Here is a 20,445-nt window from a genome sequence, read left to right as displayed (position 1 = left end):
AATTATTTACTTTCAAACGATACTTTGAAGAACTGTAATTACTGCGATGAGCTTTCGGGAAAGCGATAACATTAACATAATTTAATTAATAAAATAATAACTACGCCAACAGTCACTTATCCACATCAAAGGGCCAAGCGCACTAACCACTAATAACCCCCCTCGTTTGCCCGGCCTTCACTCCGCAACAGCAATTGAAACTTTTTCCGACTGTTATGTTCTCAAGCAAATGTACTACAACAAAAACTCTCCGTTCAAACAATAAATGTAATAAATAATTAAACTTTTTCTTTCACTCATTACAATGGCTATGTGGTAACAAACATAATTATCATACAAAGGCGGTAGGATTCTCGTATTGACAATTAAGAGCAGGTATGCCAGCTCATTTAACAGCCTAAACCCACTGGGCTGCCGCTCCGTTTGAGGCAAATATATTTAGTTGCGTGTGTAGCAATCATAACAACTTTGAAACAATATTTTGTTAAGCTTTAGAGTCCTGTCGTCTTACCTTTCTTGCCGCTTTTGCATGAGTTTTTCTAACTTTTCGCAACCCCAGCGAATGCCACCGAGCGCCAACTGTAATACGAACTGACATCGCTGTCCCGCCACTCGACGTTGCTATTCTTCCTTTGTGCCTAATAACCATTCTAGTATCTATAGTAAATTTCTCACAGGAGTTGTTATCCTCGTCGATATCACTCATTTAGATGCCATCAAAAGGGTATAGAGCATTGAAGGTGATGGTGGGTGTGCTGTGCATTAGTCCGCGTGTGCTCAGGTGTATCTGATTTCCATCTAAGACTTTTCAAATACTTTTTTAAGATACACAATATTGTGCCACTCACCCGGGCAGTAATTAAAATTTACAAAAAAAATGCATAACTTTCTCTTGGCTTAATGATAATTTTGATTTTCTTCAGTGGAAATGTGCGTAGCTCATTTCGATAAACATTAATTGTCTTTCTGGAGGTTATTTTTCTAGTTGTGAGTAGCTTTGTGGGTTTTATTTGGCTGCATAGTCAACCCTTTCGATATTTCTTTGATGCGGGTTTTCCAAAACATGTACCCACAAAATCAGACTAACTAATCAAATAGGAAGAAATTTCGCAACTTAATCCAATTCAGCTTAGTTTGATGCGAAACACTCTTAATGCCTTGCAACAGTTGTATGAAGAAAATCATTTCTTCAGATTAGCTACATAAATATTTTAAGGCCTAAACCCTGTTACTAATTTAATATTAAAAATAATATCAATAATAGATATTGGCGCATACATCCCTGACTCTTGTTTAGACCAAGTTTCCTCAAGCTTCAAATTATGGCAATCATCTTCATATTTGCGTGAAAGAAGGAAGTCAATGCGAATGCCAAATGGTTTCTATGAGAAGTATTTAGAAAACGTAAAAAAATCCACAAAATCGTTTTGATTGATCGAAGAATGAGTTGCGTGAGTTAGCTGACATTGTAAAGACATCAATTGAAGTGTTGGCTTTATATTGCATGAACATTTCACTATGAGAAACCGCCGCCTTTGCTCACTGTTCCATTTCATCAAGACAACGCACCGTTTCACAAGTCAACTAAAACAATGGCAAAGCTATATAAATTTAACACGAATTGTTTCCACATACGCCGTATTTGGCAGATTTGGCTCCCAGCGACTACTGGCTGCTCGCAGACCTAAAAAATATTCGCGGTAAGAATGAAGATGTTATCGCTGAAACTGAAGCCTATTTTGAGGTAAAAGATAAATCGTTCTACAAAAGTGGTATTGACATATTAGAGCGGCGCTGGAATGATTGTGACGTTCTTGATGGAAATTACGTTGATGAATTAAGCTAATTTTGAACAAAAAAAAGTGTTTTCCTTGTTGGGGCCGTTACTTTCCACCCCATGTGCTATGTAAATTTTTACACGAGTTAGAGCTTACACTAACAGACCGATTTCCCAGATAAAAAATTCTTAAAAAAAATTACTGTCTTTATAAAGGCACATTTACTTTATTTTTTAATTTTAATTTAGTCTTTGATAGAAAGAAACAAACTTTCGTAACAAAAATTTAAAGGAATACCAATGGAAAGCTGGAGTTATTGTTCAATGGAATATTGAAGTTGAAAGCCTCCATTGCAGAATAATGATTGGAAAATCAAAGGCATAGTTCACAGCCATTTAAACTTTAAGACCAATTAATTTATTAATTTCTTTCCAATATTTAATAATTCCTTCCTTTAAAATGGCAACAGTAAAATATTAAAAATAACATCTAATACTAAATATCTTCAGATATATTTTAACCGCAATCAACTTTGCATTATTTGAAATCTAACACTTGAATTATATTCTTTTAATTTCTTTTCCATTCACTTAAAGCAGCCTGTATTTAATAGCCCTCAACATGGGGAACTTATCGCCCGTGCATTGACCAAGGAAATCATCCAAAGTGAGATCGAACAAAGCTACGCCACCCAAGTTCTTCGCCTTCACATAACCAGCTTTGCTTGCGGCCGTATCAGGATCCTCATAGCTCACCCAAATGCCATTGGTGTCATCTTCGTCTGCAGTGTGGAAAGCATAAGTGCCATAACGTTTGGTCGGATCGCTGATGCGGCGTAGAGGTGCATTAGCACCCTTTGCATTGATATTCGAAGGGTTTGGCAAGCGTTGACACACTTCCAACCAGTTGAGAAGGCCTGGTGTCTTTGTGAATGGACCAGCTGGTGCTGCGCCCTCCGTAGCTGGCACCACAGGCAAGCCAGTAGTACCAGAATCCTTAGTCATCTTCCAAGCGCGTCCATAGGTAGCAATGCCAACATTGATCTTGCTGGCAGGCACACGTTGCAACAGCCAGTTTTCCACTTGGAAGTTAATATTATAGTGCGGTAAACGATTTTGATCGTGCAACTCGTAGAGTGGTGCGGTGTAATCTGCTTCCTCGGGGTTGCGTTCAGGCGTGAGGAAATCGAAAGTGGCTAGATTTATCAGATCCAAACTGTCCGCAATCGCCGGCGCATCGAAGTACCCTGAAGGGGGAAAAAATAGTGATTGAATTAGAGAAAGAAATTGAGAAGTGTGCAGAGTAATTTACTACTGTAACTGTAAAATCAGTAGCTGTAGACAATCGGAAGAGTAAAGAGTGGTGAAGTAAATAAAGTTGAAGCCCGAGTTGTTACATCAAAAAGCTTCAAGACGAAAAATCGGTCACCCAGCTAATGGAATTTGATTATTTACATTTCACTACTAGACCCAGCTCTCTTTACTTCATCTCCTCTGTCTCAAGTTGGTTTTTTCATAATAATGCTTAAGGTACTTACAACTCGAGTTGACATTCGGCAGGACCGTCAGCGATAACAACATATTATCTACACGCAGCGTATTCTTTAGATCCTTAACCAAGTCGGTGAACTCTTCCTTGTGCTCATCCGCCTTCTCATCGACAATAAAATCACCAGTAAAGAACTTCTTGAAACCCTTCCACACCGAACCGATGTCCGAGTGCACTTTTCTTGGCTTGTTACGTGGCAGTTGGAAGGCTAAATCTACACCATCGAAGTTGTAGCTTCGCAAAAAGTCGCGCACTGAGTCTATGAATACTGCTTGCTTGTGGCGGCCTGCTTCTAATAGGTTAATATACTTCTCGTGGTAATTGGCGTCGCGGTCTCCCCCAACACTCAGCAGAAATTTCACGTATGGGAACTTCTCCTTGAGCGCCGTGATGGTGGCAAAGTGCCGCTTCTGGATGTCTAGGTTTTCGTTAAGGCTCATAACCTGGAAGGTGTCCGGTTTGATGCCAACATAGCCGTATATGACGTGCGTGCAAAATTGTAGTGCTATTTCCATGTCAGCAACGTGGAATTGCGATGAACCTGTTAGGGAAATATTATTGGGGAAATAGTAAGTATTTTGCGGGAGTTAACCTGAACGCGTGGCGCCATCTGAGTCGTAAAAGCACACAACATTGCGTTCCAACACGGACGCGGTCGCCCAAAGCGAGCATACCAGAAAGGCTAGCGAGACAAGCAAAAACTTCATCTCGTACGTCTAATCAGTTTGAAGTATCGAATAGAAATAATATTTCAACGTCTGGAATAATTTTTCATATAAAAACTTGCTTTCTTAGAAACTTATCAGCAATCGCGTATAAGGTTCAGCGAGATCATTGGAAATACGTTTATTAGCAATGTGATAATACAGAAATAAAATGTCAACGTTTTGTGGGTAAAAAATTCTTTGTTTATTTTGTTTATTTTGCAAAATTAAAGTATGTAACAAAGTATATTCGAATCGAAGAATTTACAAACGGAATTTGGCCGCACGCAAAATGGGATACTTATCTCCAGTGCAAAGTCCACGGAAATCATCATAACTTAAGTCGAATAAAGCCAAACCGCCTAAATTCTTTGAATGCACATAGGCCGCTTTGTTGGCGGCCGTATCGGGATCTTCGTAGCTCACCCACATGCCATGTTCACCATTGGCGTCCGCCGGTCGGAAAGCATAAGTGCCGTAACGCTTGGTGGGATCGCTAACACGACGCAGCGGCGCATCGGCACCCTTTAAGTAGGCATTCGCAGGATTCGGCAACTTGGCGCACACCTCAGGCCAGGAAAGAAGACCAGCCTTCTGACTTTGCATTCCGGCTGGTGCGGGGCCGTCTGCCTCCTGCACCACGGGCGCACCAGTCATGCCCGAGTCGGTAGTTAGTTTCCATGCGCGTCCATAAGCGGCAATACCGACATTAATCTTACTAGCCGGGCACAACTGTGCAAGCCAATAATCGACCTGGAAGTTGACATTATAATGTGGCAAGCGATTCTGATCATATAGTTCATAGAGTGGTGCTGTGAAGTCGGCTTCTGACGGATTGCGCTCGGGTGTGAGGAAATCGAAGGCCGCTAGGGTGACAAAGTCCAAATTTCCGACCAAAGCTGGCACGTCAAAATACCCTGTACATAGAGTTTGTTAGATAAGTAAGTAAATTTTGCATGTTTGAATAATATTTGATGGGCACTTACAGGAGGAATTGACATTTGGTAACACCGTTAGCGTTAGCATCATATTATCAGGACGCAAAGCATTGCGCACATCGCGCACAAACGCGGTGAACTCTTCCTTGTGCTGTTCGGCCTTCTCGTCTACTATGAAATCGCCCGTGAAGAGCTTCTTGAATTTTTTCCACACCATGCCGATATCGGAGTGCACTTTACGTGGTTTATTACGAGGAAATTGGAAGGACAAATCCAAACCATCAAAGCCATACGAACGCACTAGCGAATAGGCTGAATTAATAAAAGAAGTCTGCTTGACTTTCTCGCCCTCCAGCAGCTCAAGGTACTTATTGGGATGCTCGGGATCTATATCTTGATCGCCACCAACACTCAGCAATACTTTTAGGTGTGGATATTTACGCTTCAGTGCGGTGACCTCGGAATACTGATGCTTATACACGTCCAAGTCTTCGTGTAGACTCTGCACCTGATAGGTGGTGGGATTAATACCGGCATAGCCGTAAATCAAATGTGAGCAGAATTGCAGTGCGATCTCGAGGTCAGGTGTGAGCAGTTTGCCGAGACCTGCGGATTTTTATTTATAATTTTGCCATGAGAGTGAGTAAAATGTGGATATAGAAAAATTTATTTATTGTGTACGTATTTGAATACTGTGCAGTCATAAATAGAGGTGCATGCGTGACAAAAATACAAAACAATAATACAAAAATGCTTCAATGGATGTGGCCCGCAATAACGCAAATAAAGCGGCCGCAATGGAGCGCGAAACGACGAACAGTCAGAATCAAAATATTTTTATCATTACAGGCAAATAAAGTAATTTGCCGAAAAAAATAGCAAAGCAAACAAAAAAAAAATGCTCAAAAGCGACAACTGTGCGACTCGGTCGAGCGTTTGTTTATTTGGATTTGATAAAATGTTTATTTTTGTTTTTGTTTTTGCTTAACCTTATCCAGCATGTAAAGCACCGCTTGCTGTCTCTGATCAAAATTGTCTCTAAACAACGCTTGCGTCATTAACAGGTTCCAGCTATTGGCGTTGTGACTCACTCGGCAGCCAGTTAGGCGAGTTGTAATAAAATTAGATGTGGAATATTTAAAAAAAAATTTCAAATGTGCTGCGAGGTGTTGACGATCAATTGAGCGACTAGTGGTACAGAGGTGTAGTGTGAAAGCAATAACTATCTTTTGTATTATAATTATTTTTGTGCACACTGTGGAATTTCAATTAGTTGTGACTTGTAAAGGGTCTTTCAAAGGTGACGCTTAGATGTGAATAGCGAATAATTTCTAGGTGGGTTTTTACGTAATTTTTGGCATTTGTTAAGTAGACACAAAATAAAAAAAAATTATTAAAATTTATTATGAAAATGGCCGATCTTTAACACAACAACATAACGTAAATATTTGTGATTTTTTTGGTGGAAATAACCGTACGCATCAGTCGACCATTCAAAGGTTGGTGAACAAATTTCAAGAAACTGGTTCGAACGAGGATAGAAAAAGGGTTGGCAGACCAAAAACTGGGCGTTCTGTTAAGAATATTTCGGCTTTAGCGCAAAGTGTGGATGAACAGTCTTCAACTCGATATTCTTGAACGTCGACGATCTCAATAATTCGGCATTCATAATCGACCTGTGAAAAGCGGCGTATGCATACAAGATGGGAATTACAACAACGATAGCTGCAGATTTTGCAATGAACTGGAAGAGGGGGGAACGTTAAAACACCTTCTATGCTCTTGCTCTGCGGTGGCTAGAACCAGTTTGAAATGCTTAGGAGCTCTTTAGGAAAAGTTAGAATGCCTCTCGAAGTTAGAGCTTCAGAGCTTACTTAGATTCGCAAAAGACGTAGACGTATTACAAGATGTCTACTACCTACAAAGAAACGTAAAGTTCTAACTCCATCTGGTAACATTAAGGATCAATACGTCTATGTGATGTGTTTCAGGCAGCCAAGTCAACCTAACCTAACCTATCTGAAAATTATATATGACAAATATTTTATTTTAAAACAGCGGCGATCAGACTTTGCTACCTGGGCGCTCTCCCCTTTGAAAGCCTAGAATCTATCCCTGAACCGGAGCTTGGGTGACTCCTAAAACTCGCGAACAGTACGCGTATCTTCAGTGATGCATATTTTCGCTAAACAGGACTCTGATCTGGTATGGCTGTGGACCAAAATGGTCTCTGCGCGGCTTCAACTAGCCAATATAACCTAACCTACTTTAAAACAACATCTAGGCGCGCCTTTCGAAAGACCCTTTATATTTATTATTGTGTTTATTGTAAATTATATGTTGATTCAGACGATTTCAGATGTGTTATTCAATTTGTACAATGTTTATAAATATAAATTTATATAAGCATATAAAACTACAAATACTGAATTCCATTCGACGCTTCTCTGCTCGCTTAATGAAACATTTGTATGGAGAACAATAAATTAAGCGAGCAGAAGCGACAGAAGAGACCAACCATGATCGTAAACCATAACGTTACCTTAAGCTGGGTCCCGGGACATCGGAACCTTGAAGGTAACGAAAAAGCAGACGAACTGGCAAGAGTCATGAATAACATTCTTGCAGAATCGACAGCGAGGAAGTTAACCCTTGGCAAACCGCTTTTTGAAAACCTCAAAGAGCAGCCCGCATAGACTAAACAACCTTTCATGTAAAGTTTTTCAATCGCACAGACTGGATATTGTCTCGAATAAATAATCGTATAACTTGTTGGTTAGCGAGGATGTGGCAACAAAAAGGGGCGAAGGCGCTAATTTGATTCTTCGTGACTCACCACTTCAACCAACCAGGCAGCCTTTAAAGCAATTACATCGTTTCGTATAACGTCCAAGAACGCTCGTCAGAAAAGGGAGTTCTGCAGCAGAAAGGTTGGCAGTGAATTCTGAACAACATTTCTATTGGATTCCAGGCCATAAGAGCATTGAAGGGTACGAGATAGTAGACGATATAGTGAAAAACGGGGTCTCTATATCCTCGGACTTTGTCAACGAAATAGTAATAAAAAATACGAAACATAATCGAAAAATTCAGGACAAGATGGGAGAGTTTGTCCACTTGCAGTAACGCAAAGTTCAAGTGTAAATATGACTTATACAATCGTACCTGATTTATACTATCACTAACACTAAAATATTATAGAACTATTGATGATAGGCGGGCTGACGGGGCATAGCCCAGTAGTAGCGTCTGTTTATAAGGTAGGAATCTCAGGCAGCGAGGAATTCAAGAAATGTAGGGAGCAGTGCTCAAGGGAAAGTGTGGAGCATCTCCATTACGGATGTTCTGCGTTATTCAAAACGCGCTTTAAATATTAGGGAGTACCACAGTTTGGTGGCTTGGAAGACATCTTAGCAGTGGGTTGAAAATATCACCTTTAATTCGCAATAGGAACAGGCACAATGCGCATCACTAACGTAGCCCATTTGGTATCGCTATGGACCGGTCTATGTGTAATTGCAAGTAAACAAGGTCAACCTAACCTAAATATTTTTGTATTTTCGGCCTATATTTCGTGTTTTTTTCTAGTTCTTATATTTCAACTTCGGCAGCTGCTTAGTGGCTGATGAAGTGTACGCAGCCATCACCTCCTACTCTGCATATCACTCGCGAGTTCATAGGTGCAGTGTGTTAAACGATTTGCTATTCTATTCCTCGTTCATTGCCTTACACTGCGACCCTCTGATAAGCCAGTGACCTATCTTTCTATAGCTGATATAAAGCTTCGAAAGCAAGTGATAATTTCAGTAGCTATTTTCAGTCCAAATCTGTTTACTATGTAGCAAATAAATAATGCTAAGCTATAAACTAAGCTATCGAGCTATCGTTTATTGCTCGCTAATGCGAAGGCGAGAACAACAAATATGTTTGTATGTATGACGCGGATTACAAGAGAACTATGCATTGACTACTTATTTACTTAAGTAATTATAAGTGAGATCAGCTGCGAAAATATAGTGAATTGCTTTATATTAATTACTTCCTTAGAAAAAGTACAGTAGGTGTAGTGCATATAAATATAGGTACGCTATGTAGGTTTGTAGCAAATCACTTTATTGAAGAATAGTAAACAAGAAAGCCTCAATTAAGCAAAGTGGCTTTATTGCTAAATAGACAGCAGAATTCTATGGTTATCCCCTTACAAAGTGTGATTCCCATAGTACGCGTGAGGTACTCGCAATCGGAAAAATGTGAAGGTTATAATAATATCGGGTATCTTCTTCAAGAGTTTGAGAGCTTAAAATGGTAATACAAAAAAAAAATATTGTCGGAATGAATCTGTTTTTTTATTATAATCTGGTAGATAATTTCATGGAGTTTATTTTTAGAATTTAATATCGGGCATATGCCCGCCGCGGCCAACAGTTACATGGTACATTCGATCAGTGGAATTTTTGATTATTTTTTTCAATCAATCTGAATAATAAATCCAAATGAGCCCAATCAGCAAAATAAGACGAAAGCAATGGTCATTTGGCTTCAATGCTTGCAAGAGCTGTTTTTCATGGGCACGTAAGCCAAGATCCTTACGAAAAATATGTCACGTAGTCGAAGGCCAACAAGTTGAGCACAACGACGAAACGACATTTAGGCATCTTCTTCCACACTTCGCGAACAGATTTCTTTTTTATTTTTCCAAAGTAAATTTTTCTAAAATTTGAAAGCGTTGTTCTGGCGCTAAACGATTTAAAATTACTTACCAAAGTTACTGAACAAAAATTTCAACAGAGTTTGCCAAGCTGCCAAATCATATTTATCGATTTCGATAATTCTCATGCAACCAAATTAACACCCGATGTACATATAATTTAATAATAGGTAGTTTGCACAAACATTATTTATGGATTTAAAATTTATGTACAACTATCTGAATATCCAATATGAAACCATGGTTTCATATGGTCTGGTATACAGCGCGGTGAGACTCAGAAATAGAGGAAGCTGGACAACAAGATCGTACGGTCACAGCAAGATCCTCATATGGGAACCCACAGTACTCAAAAACAAATCAATTCCCGACCTTAACTTCAAAAAAGAATTTGCAGCACTTTTTCCACCGAGGACCGAATGGAGGAAAGTGAAGGTGATTGGTAGATTCAACATTGAAACTCCCACCGAAGTTTCTAAGATGAACTGTGGTGTGAGAGTTGGCCTCTATTCGGAGCCACTCAAATTATCTAAATCAATTCGATTTAATGACTATGCCAGCGTGTGCCAGCAGAACAATTAGCAATCAGAGAAGTATGCAAATCACTAAAGCAATGCAAAGAAATTCCTAGTAAAAGCTTTACATTCTAATTCCATTTCATTCAAACTATAATAGTTTTACAGCGTAGACAGGAACTAGAATTGCTTGGCCATTGGCTGCAAATTACTCTGATATGGGTTCCCGTTCATAGGAACATAGAAGATAATGACATAGCAGATGAGCTAGCAAGAAAACGTTCGACACTAGCAATCGCTACCCCATTCAACACAATAAAAACATCCATTACTTCACGCGACTTGGAAGGTGGAAGCAATTAACTACATGCACTACAACAAGAAAAACATGGGCATCGTACAACATGCAGAGGATGAATTCCCTGTTAGGATGCTCTCGCCCAAGCATCTCACGTATCACTGCAACCTTTACTAGTCACTGTAAGGTATAGGATTATGCACCCACACTGGACCTTCCTTTCAATCCCATCTGCGGCAGCTGTGAGGTGGCCGGGGTGACAGAAAGTCTTTTCCACTATTTATGCGAATGTCCAGGTTTAGTTAGAGCAACATTCTGCTCTTTCGATAAGTTTTTCCAACAGAAAATTAATGAAATCTCAGACATAGAGATGCTATACGTGGATCTAACGCAATGGATCTGACTCAAAAAAAAAAAAAAAACACTAACAAACCAAAAACTAGCAAAACAAATAAAACTAAAAATAACAAAAAAATCACCTCAACAACACCAACAATAAAATGACAGTGGGTACATTATAGAGGGTACTCCTTCAAGTGGTTGGATTTATTCCAAAATACTGTCTTTCGTCATCCACTGGTGGTTCTAAACAAATCAGTGATGTTGCCTACATTTCTAAAATTCCAAACCCATTGTCTGCATATCTTAAATTTTAATTTTTACTATGAAAGATTGTGACTCTCTACCGCAAAATAATATTCTCGAATTCTCCTATCCTAAATAGTGACAGCTTTTTTAGTATTTACCTATTATTTATTCAAAGGAGTTGAACTTAGTTGTGCTATAAAGTGGAACGTGGCAGAAATGCGGATACTGAGGTGGACCAGCGGCATAACAATGTTGGACAAAATACAGAACAACTTTCTTCTTGGAGCAGCAAAGTCACTACAAACTTCAAGAAACACGCCTTCGCTGGTACGGCCATGTTGTGAGAGGACCAGAGCGCCAGGCTATGCGGCAAAGGGAGGAGTTAAAAGGAGAACTAGGCACCAAAAACATGGAAAAATACTTAAAAAAAACAACACGCGATACGCCAACATAAGTGAGTGAAGAAACGACTCGTGACCGTGTGATCTGGAATATGGCACAAGTAGAGCCGACCCGAAATGGGGTAAGGTTAGGCAAGAAGAAAAGAGCAGGAAGTCCATGTTAAGAGTTCAATGCAGAAAATATCTGCCACAATGACAAGCCAACAATTTGTGCTCTGCTTAACTTTCATACCTACGTTTGGCTATCGATGAAAGTCTATAGTTAGTTGCATTAGTAGGGCACATTTCGCACGCTAGATTTATACAATGAACTATGCGCTTTATCATCAATGGACACTTCGGATGGACAAAGACTCTAATTCTTTAATTCTAATCTTTTGACAAGGACTTTAATTCCCACACAATTTCGAAATTTATTGTATTAAATATTACTGATAGTTTCCAAAATTTTTAAGAAAAATCGCCTTAGCTTTTACTATCTGTACTGGAAATATGTTCTACCAATAAATTAGCGCTTTTACAAACAATGGACATGTACACACACACACGCACACGAATAGACAAGTAAACAAACAAAGAAATGGTGTTAATGAGATTTATCTAGAAAGACTTTTTGCTCACCTTCGCGTATGTAGCTGGCTGAATCATAGTAGCAGACGAGATTAGCGGCACTCGACTGGGCAACTAGCAGGCCCAGCGCAAGTGAAAGTAAGGCGAATAACTTCATCTTACAATAAATACTGGATTAGCAAGTTGTGAATAATGCTGAGACGATATTTATGGCTCGATTTTCTACTAACAGAACGAACTGCACAAAACAAAAGTAAAACTGAGACTAAAATCGTAGAAATATAAATGTCACTGAGCAACAAGTGCACTGAATGTTTTGGGCAGCTGGGCGTGAGGCGCTCTATAGCAGAGCTTGGCGCTGCCAAAGCTCACATCAAGTTCGGCACATGAGAGCGGGAGTTAGCGTAGTGATAGACCTGTAAATGGATCGAGATCGAGCAGCTGATCGTGCGAGCTTTGAGTGCGTTTCGTGCGGTAAATGGAGCGGCTGAGTGGGTATGCAAAATGTGATAATGAGGCGGTGTTGTTAAGTTTTCTTATGGGTGGAAATTGTTTGACGGCGCTTTTGCGGAGGGGCTGTTAAGATGTTCGTGGGTGAGTAAGCATTCGAAATTCTGAGCACATACAAATAATATTTACTTATGAATGCGTAGTTTTACGCGCTTGTTTCGAATGCCAGAGACTGAGATTGACGCAGAGACAGCGCAATAAATGGATGTAGTAGATAACAATGAAGGAAAAGTTTACATTTTTATGTTAATTTTTTTTTATTAGTGTTTTTTTGTGCTGCTGTTTCACCATTTGATGTCGTGTTTATTAATATACAGATTAATCGATTAAATCAACAAACAAATAAGTAAAGCACAAGTCGACACATGCGTTGAGTAATCGCTCAAAAACCACACGCCTTCAGGGTCAAGTGGAGAAGGTTATTCTACAGCGCGACTTTTGGCGCTTGTTATTAATGAAACTAATCAATTAGAAATCACGTAATACTCGAACGTGACGCCGCATTCAAATTTCCATTACAACCGTAAAAAGCTAAACTCAAATTAATTTCTAAACTGCATAAATAAGTCCATAAATCAAACTTATAAGCAATGTTTAATAGCGCGCAAAATAGGGAATTTCAGACCTGTATACAAACGGCGAAAGTCAACACAACTGAAAGCGTAGAGAGCCCCTTCAATACGCGCGAAGCTCGTCTGGATTGCTGCAAAATCCGAATTGTCGTGGCTCACACACATACCATTTGCACCATTAACGTCCGGCGGCCACATTCCATACCTACCAATAGTGGAGTGTCTGGAGCGTTAAAAACGTTAAAACCTCGGATGTCTCAGGGACTAGATGAAATTAAATTATCTTTGCGAAAATGTGTTGTGAATAACATAAATAATAATCTCTACCTATTTAAAAGTTGTGCATTTGATTTTTAAATAGCAAAAATTTATGATTGCAATAACTTATGTGCTATAATGCAAATAACGTTGTAGAATTTATTGTTTTTGTAAAAGAAGTGGAAGCAAATGAAAAAATAAATAGATTATGGGTAATTAAATGTTAAAAAAAAATATTATGTAAACTATTCGTTTATTTAAATAATTAGCATACAAAAAAAAATAAAAAATTGTTTTCTGTTATTATAGCATAAAAGTAAAATCGAATTAATTATTAAAAACAAAAAAATTATGACTATTTAAAAGAAAAAAATGAATTAACAAAAAAATTTGTCTATTGAAAAATTTACATTTTTTCATATATCATCTTCAATTTCACTGATGTTAATCATAGGCGCTACATTTAGACAGCTGTCGTCGTTGCACTGTAGGCATGCTACACTGCAGTATAATCCACTTTTTCGGCATCCGTATGCAGCTCCACATCCTTTTTTGCAATTGCAAAATAACATTTTTAATAAATTTTCCGGAGCAGGTAATTGATTCGTAAATATTGGATGATAGGTATAATATTATTGGAATAGTTCCATCCCCAATTTTCGATGATTAAATCATTCCCTAACCACATCTGGATTTGTAGGTAAACCCGTTTAAAGTGTTCAAATGCTGCATCAGATGTGGGAGGTAACGAAGATAAAAGAACACTTGTGTCTTTGACAGTTGCTTTGATGAAAGAATTGAACCTGAATGTATTCAAATCTGTAATTTTTGCCGAAGCACCATACAGTCCCAAAATACATGTAATACCAGCTTGAAATATATTATTTGCATCTTCATGTACATTTTTAAATACTGCTGCTGAGTCATGTAGATCATTCCGCTTCTCAAAATTTTTGATAAACTTAATTTTTCCTTTATTGTAAAACGCAGAAGTAGTATCACAGCCCGTGAAAGCATGTAAAAATAGAACATGTTTTTTAGATGCTGGTAGAGATTTTTCTAAACTTTTCAATGAAAATATTTGTTGGTTAACTTTGCCTCGGGATGGTTTTAAAAAATATATTTCACGATCAGTAGGCGCCACTGACGTTAACACAACCAAGACGTCAATGTCTTCAGAAATTACAACAATATTTTGAGATTCTAAACTAATTGCTGTATCAACATTTATTTTATCTGCATCGCTTTCCGCTTGGCATGTAAAAATATTGTTATCAGCTAATTTTATACTTAACATTTCGATTAGGCGAGATTTATGTTTTTTATTCGTTAGAAATTTATCTTGAGCGATTTTTAACGGCATATTTTCATCAAATTCAATATCTGTACTTATATTTTTTAGTGCGCGACGATTCCTTTCAGCAGATTTAATACCGTCCTTCTTATATCCATCAAATACCACGTATGCGTTATTATAATTATTCCTCAAATATCTTACGTAATGTTCGCATATCATTTTGAATGTTTCATTTAATTGCCATTTGCAACGATATAACAACATCAATAACATAATGAACATTTTCTAAGCTTTTCAAATTAATCTGAATTTCTGGGAATAATTCGTAGAAAGTTGATTTTTTTGTTTTTCGCAGTTGGCCATCTTCAAACAGAGCAAGTGGATATGGTGCCAGTTCATAATTCATATAAGTTTTTAGTTCATAATCTGTTTTTTTCAACACACAAATACGTTGAAACAGCAACAATGGATCAACGGGAATAACATTGTCATGAATTTTTATTTTATTATTTTTAGCCAATAGATTATTTATTTTATCTTTCCTTAATAACTTCAATTCGCGTACATTTTTCCCTTCGATTTTCTTCATAACTTTTAAACCTTCTTCAAAAGCATTGTAACAATTTATACTTTTATCACCGGTAATTCCAGTGGCAATTGACATAATTGCATCTGTATCAGGAAAAGGACTGTGTTCTTTGAAAAAGTCTACCAATCTTTTTACATCGATACCATCCCTTTCAATTCTAGCATCTGTAGAATCACTGCGTTGATGACTTTTATTGAAAGATGTGTCACAAAAATTTTCTATGCTTTCAATAATATCTTTTCTATAAATAACTCCTCTGATCCATTTATAAACTACACTTTCAGTGGCACCTCGTTCAAAAGGACCCACTTCGACGCTTATTCCTTTCATTAAAGTCTGATCACTTGCAATACCAGAAAAAAAATATCTGATCGCCTAGATGTGAAATATCCTGTTGTATATTTTTCGAACTCTGCTGGATCCATTATATACTGTAATTCCTTCATATCTTGCAGATAAATTTGTGCAGCCTTCGCATAGGGAAAATGTCCTGATGCGTCGAATAGTGGAATCATCAGCTCAGTACTATGTAGACGTAAATTCCAATCCCCCATAAGGTCGGCAGCAATGAAGTCTTTCAATATTGTTACCATTCGAAAATACGTAATCCATAGTTTTGATGTTTTATCTTTATTTTCAAGCTCAACTAACTTATCTTCAAAAATTCTACTCAGCATTTGAAATCCTTGATTTTCTGTAATTTCATTGTAATTGAACATTTCAAAAATCATCGATATTTATTCGTCATTCAATACATTTAAAAAATCCGCATTATTTTCCTTAAGATCTTCAAAAATTAATTGTGATAAAGCCTGCTGCAATAAGGTATGAGCACGTATTGCTCTAGCATAGGCACGTCCTGACGTTATGTGATCAATCGTATTCTCTGCATAAATGGTAGAAAGAACTTCTTTTATCCCACTTCCAGCCATAATATAACCAAAAATATATAACGTTGGGAAGTTGTTTTTCTTTATCTATTTAAGTAAAATTTAACATAGAACTGAAAAAAAATTATTTCCAACTAAATATTATATTATGCTCCAATATATTAATTTTTCATATTTTTTTGTTTAAACAATGAAAAAATTAATTGCACAATATAATATTGGTAGAAGTTACAATTTAGAGCATACAAAAGAAAATCCTGATGGTTACATGGCAATTCATTCAGTCCCTCAGAGATCCGAGGTCAAAACCCCCGGGCACTCCACTACAAAGCGTTGCTCCAGATCAGTTACCTTAAGTAATGAAGCATTCTCATCTCGATATTCGGTACTGAAATTGTTTGATATTATTGTACACATCTCAGGCTAACTGAGCTGACCAGCTGATTTCGGTAAAAATGTGTGCAGCTATAGAGTCCGAGCTCGGTGTCATTTTCCAAGCGCGCCCATACATTAATTTTTCAGCCAATAGTTTACTTGGAATTCGATGTTGTAATGTGGCAGGCTATCCTGTTCAGTGAGCGGGTAGATGGGTGAAGTCTAATCACCATGTTCGGGACTACGTTCCGAGCCGAGGAAATCGGGGGCCAGTAAATTAATGAATTCGAAGTTATTTTTGATACTTTGCACGTCGAAGCACCTCAAAGAAGCGAAACTGAGAAATTGCAATTACGTGAAACATTACACGACATGAAAAGTGTTTCCGAAATATCGGTCGACTCTCGGCAGACAAAAGTAAAATTCTGCATTTATTTCATGCATAACAAACTTCTTTTAAGATCATCTCTTGTTTGGAAGTGACATAAATCTACAGCTCATTCTATATGTAGGAGAACATCAAGCCTCAATACCATAAATTGGGGAGGGATTTTTAAATTAAAATTAGGCTACTAATTAGGCTCACTAAGCTCTACGAGTAAACAGGTCTCAATTTACTTGGTATCAGGGCATAAGGAAAAGGAGAGAATTGGCGTGCTTGCTAAAACAGGCACCCGCTTGCCTCGGATGAGTACGTCGAACATATATCCCTCGTTTCAGTTCTGAAAACGGAACTAGATGAGGAACTAACTCTGGAAGCGCAGTCTATTTGGGAAGCCTCGACCTCCCACAGGATTGCCAAAATAATGCTACAAACTTGCAACACGAAAAGAACCAACTTTATTTTATAACTCCAAAGAAAAGAATTTAAAATATTGGCGGGACATTGTCTCACTCCATACCACGCAGCTAAAATAGGATTGGTCCAGAACAACATGAACCATACGAAGCAGAAAGGGGTATGTTAGAACACCGCCTTTGCCCTCTGCTCTAAGCAGAACTCGTTACAACTGCCTGGGATCGGTATACTTTTCATCTCTGAAGGATATTGCTGAGAAAAGCTTAAACTGTGTATTAAAACTCACCAAATTATGTACCACGAACTATATTTAACACGACTCCAATAACACTGGCAGCACTACGAACCCTTGCGGTTTATGTGAGACCTATTCAGAGCAGCTAGATATACCTGACCTATGGTTCACTAATTACGAAGGATTTGCAAGTCGTTGAATTTGTTACTAGAATATTTCTACTTCATGCATTTGGGTTTGAAAAAAATACAAAGAATAATGGAACTTGCATGGAAGCAGGGACGCCGCCCGCCAAAAATATTCGCGCTTTCTAGGTCAAGTTGGAAAAACTCTTTTATTGAGTTACTAATCAATTAAAAATCACGTAAAATGGGAATATTAGATACAATCAAATTTTCTATTAGAACTAAATAAAACTAATCGTATGAATATTCTTAAGCACAATAATCATTCTAAACTACATAAATATGTACACGAATAAAACTTATAAGAAGTGCTTAATAGCGCGCAAAATGGGGAATTTCAGACCCGTACACAGGCCGCGAAAATCATCATAGCTCAGATCGTAGAGCGCCACACCACCCAGTCCCTTCGTGCGCACATAACTCGCCTTGATCGCCGCGAAATCCGGATCATCATAGCTCACCCACATACCGTGTTCCCCATTGTCGTCCGCCGGACGCAACGCATAATTGCCATAACGCTGCTCCAGATCGGTTACCTTACGTAGAGGAGCATTTTCGCCACGATAATCAGCATTCACATTGTTGGGCATTTTGGCACAAATCTCGGGCCAACTGAGCAGACCGGGTATGAGTGATTGTGAGCCAGCTGGCGCGGGTCCATATGTTTCAGGAACGACGGGCGCACCTGAGAAACCCGAGTCCGATGTCATTTTCCAAGCGCGCCCATAGGTGGCAATGCCGAGATTGATCTTATCTGCGGGACATTGATTTTGCAGCCAATAGTTTACTTGGAATTCGATGTTGTAGTGTGGCAGGCGGTCCTGTTCAGTGAGTGGGTAGATGGGTGCAGTGTAATCAGCTTCTTCGGGATTACGTTCCGGCGTGAGGAAATCGAAGGCCATTAAGTTGATGATTTCGAAGTTGTTTTTGATCTTTGGTATGTCGAAGAACCCTAAAGAAGCGAGAAGGAGAGATAACTTAGGTTAGATATTTATCGGAATTGCAGGAATTATTGAGCGCAGAAGAACTGATAGCAGAGTGCCATAAGTGGTCCAAAATAAGCTGGTGAGTATATAAGAATCATTATGAGAAAAAAAATTATTGAGCCCAAAAAGATTGATTCATAAGTCTCACTTTATGCTAAATCTCTAACAGTTTTTGCCTATTAAAATTTAATTTTTGCACAATTCCTGCTAATATTTTTCCTACAAATATTTTATCTTATATCTCACAAAATACTTACAAGTCGAGTTAACATTAGGCAGCACAGTCATCGACAGCGAAAGGTTCGAGCGCTCCAAAGCCGTTCTCAAATTTGTTGAGAATTCTGTATACTGAGCCTTATGTTCATCAGCCATTGGGTCGACCACAAAATCGCCAGTAAATAACTTTTTAAATTTCTTCCAATAAGAACCTACAGTGCCGTGCACTTTGCGCGGCTTATTACGTGGCAGTTGCAAGGCCAAGTCGAGCCCATCGAAACCATTCCGCTTCAGCAACGAAATAGAGCTATCAATGAACGCTTGTTGTTTTTCGCGTCCACTCTCCAAGAGACCGACATACTTAAGCGGATTCGCCTCATCCACATCACGATCGCCACCAACACTAAGGAACACCTTCAACTTTGGATACTTCGCCTTCAGCAATGTAATCTCATGATAATGGAACATATCAAGATCGACATTCAGACTGTAGACTTCGAGTGTTTGCGGTTTGAGGCCAGCGTAACCGTAAATGAGATGCGTACAGAAATTTAGGCCGAGCTCAAGGTCAGCGGGTAGCAGCTTGGCAAAACCTGTAAGCAGAGCGCATGTAATTAAACTGGGTAATTACATGAAGAAGTGGAAGGAAGAAAAATGCTTTACCTAGTCGCAGATAACTGGCTGAATCGTAGAAGCAGACCAAATTCTTTGCAGTAACTAATGTAGCTGGCGTCATCACCAGAGCAAATAGTAAAAACAGCGCACTGAGGGAGCGCATTTTGTTGGTTTTTTCTCACTTTTCAATTAAAAATTTCAAAATATCACGCTTTAACAGAAAATTTTGCGAACTTGTCTTGTGCAGTTAAAAATCGAAACTGATCGCGGAATGCTGATTTGCAGTTCCCGAAGTCAAGCTGCTCAGCACAGTCTCTGAATGGCGTTGATTATGACGCTGTAGCTTGACGAGTTGCTTATCTCGTAGTTGGTGCTTGGTATATGGCTGTTTGTTTATTCTACATTAATAATCAGGTTTTCGGATGTTTACCTACGGTTTCTAGGAATCAAATACTTTTAAGAATGTACACAGCGATTTTTTTAATGATCACGTCATACCACGCCGATGAGTACACTGTTCGTTTGAGTACTTGAAGTGACAAACTTTTTCTCATTAACATCACTAACTTTACTTATAAGCTGGTTTTTAAGTGCACATGTATGTATGTACGTATGCAATTATATTTTTTTTATTCGCTTGTATAATCAGCAAGTGCAGTGTATGCAAATAAACAAGTAAGTAAATACATAAATACACCGCATTTGATGGGCGACTAGTCATGAATGGAAATGTGTTTCTGGATTTCTGATGTTGCATTCATTTCATGTTTTGAGATGTTTCTTGTTGAATCAATAGACTTTGACATGTACAATATGAACTAAAACGATGTGAGTACCTCGTAGGAAATTTTATTTAATAGCAAATAGTGA

General features: G+C 38.4%; 2 protein-coding genes across 2 annotated transcripts; both read right to left on the bottom strand.

Annotated features, from left to right (window-relative positions):
• Nucleotides 1-1,976: 1,976 nt before the first annotated feature.
• On the bottom strand, nucleotides 1,977-12,331 carry LOC129248945 (uncharacterized). The gene is made up of 6 exons (XM_054888553.1): nucleotides 12,100-12,331; nucleotides 5,017-5,574; nucleotides 4,298-4,947; nucleotides 3,919-4,042; nucleotides 3,316-3,867; nucleotides 1,977-3,024 (listed from the first exon to the last, which is right to left on the bottom strand). Exons 1-6 carry the CDS (start codon nucleotides 12,203-12,205, stop codon nucleotides 2,369-2,371), a joined length of 2,646 nt encoding a protein of 881 aa, XP_054744528.1. The 5' UTR covers nucleotides 12,206-12,331; the 3' UTR covers nucleotides 1,977-2,368.
• A 5,549-nt stretch (nucleotides 12,332-17,880) lies between these two features.
• LOC129249385 (chitinase-like protein Idgf1) lies at nucleotides 17,881-20,028 on the bottom strand. The gene is made up of 3 exons (XM_054889174.1): nucleotides 19,624-20,028; nucleotides 19,002-19,553; nucleotides 17,881-18,710 (listed from the first exon to the last, which is right to left on the bottom strand). Exons 1-3 carry the CDS (start codon nucleotides 19,736-19,738, stop codon nucleotides 18,058-18,060), a joined length of 1,320 nt encoding a protein of 439 aa, XP_054745149.1. The 5' UTR covers nucleotides 19,739-20,028; the 3' UTR covers nucleotides 17,881-18,057.
• Between the last annotated feature and the right edge of the window lie 417 nt (nucleotides 20,029-20,445).

This window comes from Anastrepha obliqua, chromosome 5 (genome assembly GCF_027943255.1).
Source record: "Anastrepha obliqua isolate idAnaObli1 chromosome 5, idAnaObli1_1.0, whole genome shotgun sequence".
Taxonomy (NCBI): Eukaryota; Metazoa; Arthropoda; class Insecta; order Diptera; family Tephritidae; genus Anastrepha; species Anastrepha obliqua.
This window is presented reverse-complemented; position numbering and strand designations above follow the sequence as displayed.

Bases quoted from the DNA above. Each gene is read 5' to 3' on its own strand.
- LOC129249385 (XM_054889174.1), bottom strand. From the start codon at position 19,738: ATGCGCTCCCTCAGTGCGCTGTTTTTACTATTTGCTCTGGTGATGACG. The intron at 19,554-19,623 runs GTAAAGCATTTT...CTCTGCTTACAG, and splicing joins AGCCAGTTATCTGCGACTAG to GTTTTGCCAAGCTGCTACCC. The intron at 18,711-19,001 runs GTAAGTATTTTG...TCGCTTCTTTAG, and splicing joins GCCTAATGTTAACTCGACTT to GGTTCTTCGACATACCAAAG.
- LOC129248945 (XM_054888553.1), bottom strand. From the start codon at position 12,205: ATGAAGTTATTCGCCTTACTTTCACTTGCGCTGGGCCTGCTAGTTGCC. The intron at 5,575-12,099 runs GTGAGCAAAAAG...AAAAATCCGCAG, and splicing joins AGCCAGCTACATACGCGAAG to GTCTCGGCAAACTGCTCACA. The intron at 4,948-5,016 runs GTAAGTGCCCAT...CTCTATGTACAG, and splicing joins ACCAAATGTCAATTCCTCCT to GGTATTTTGACGTGCCAGCT.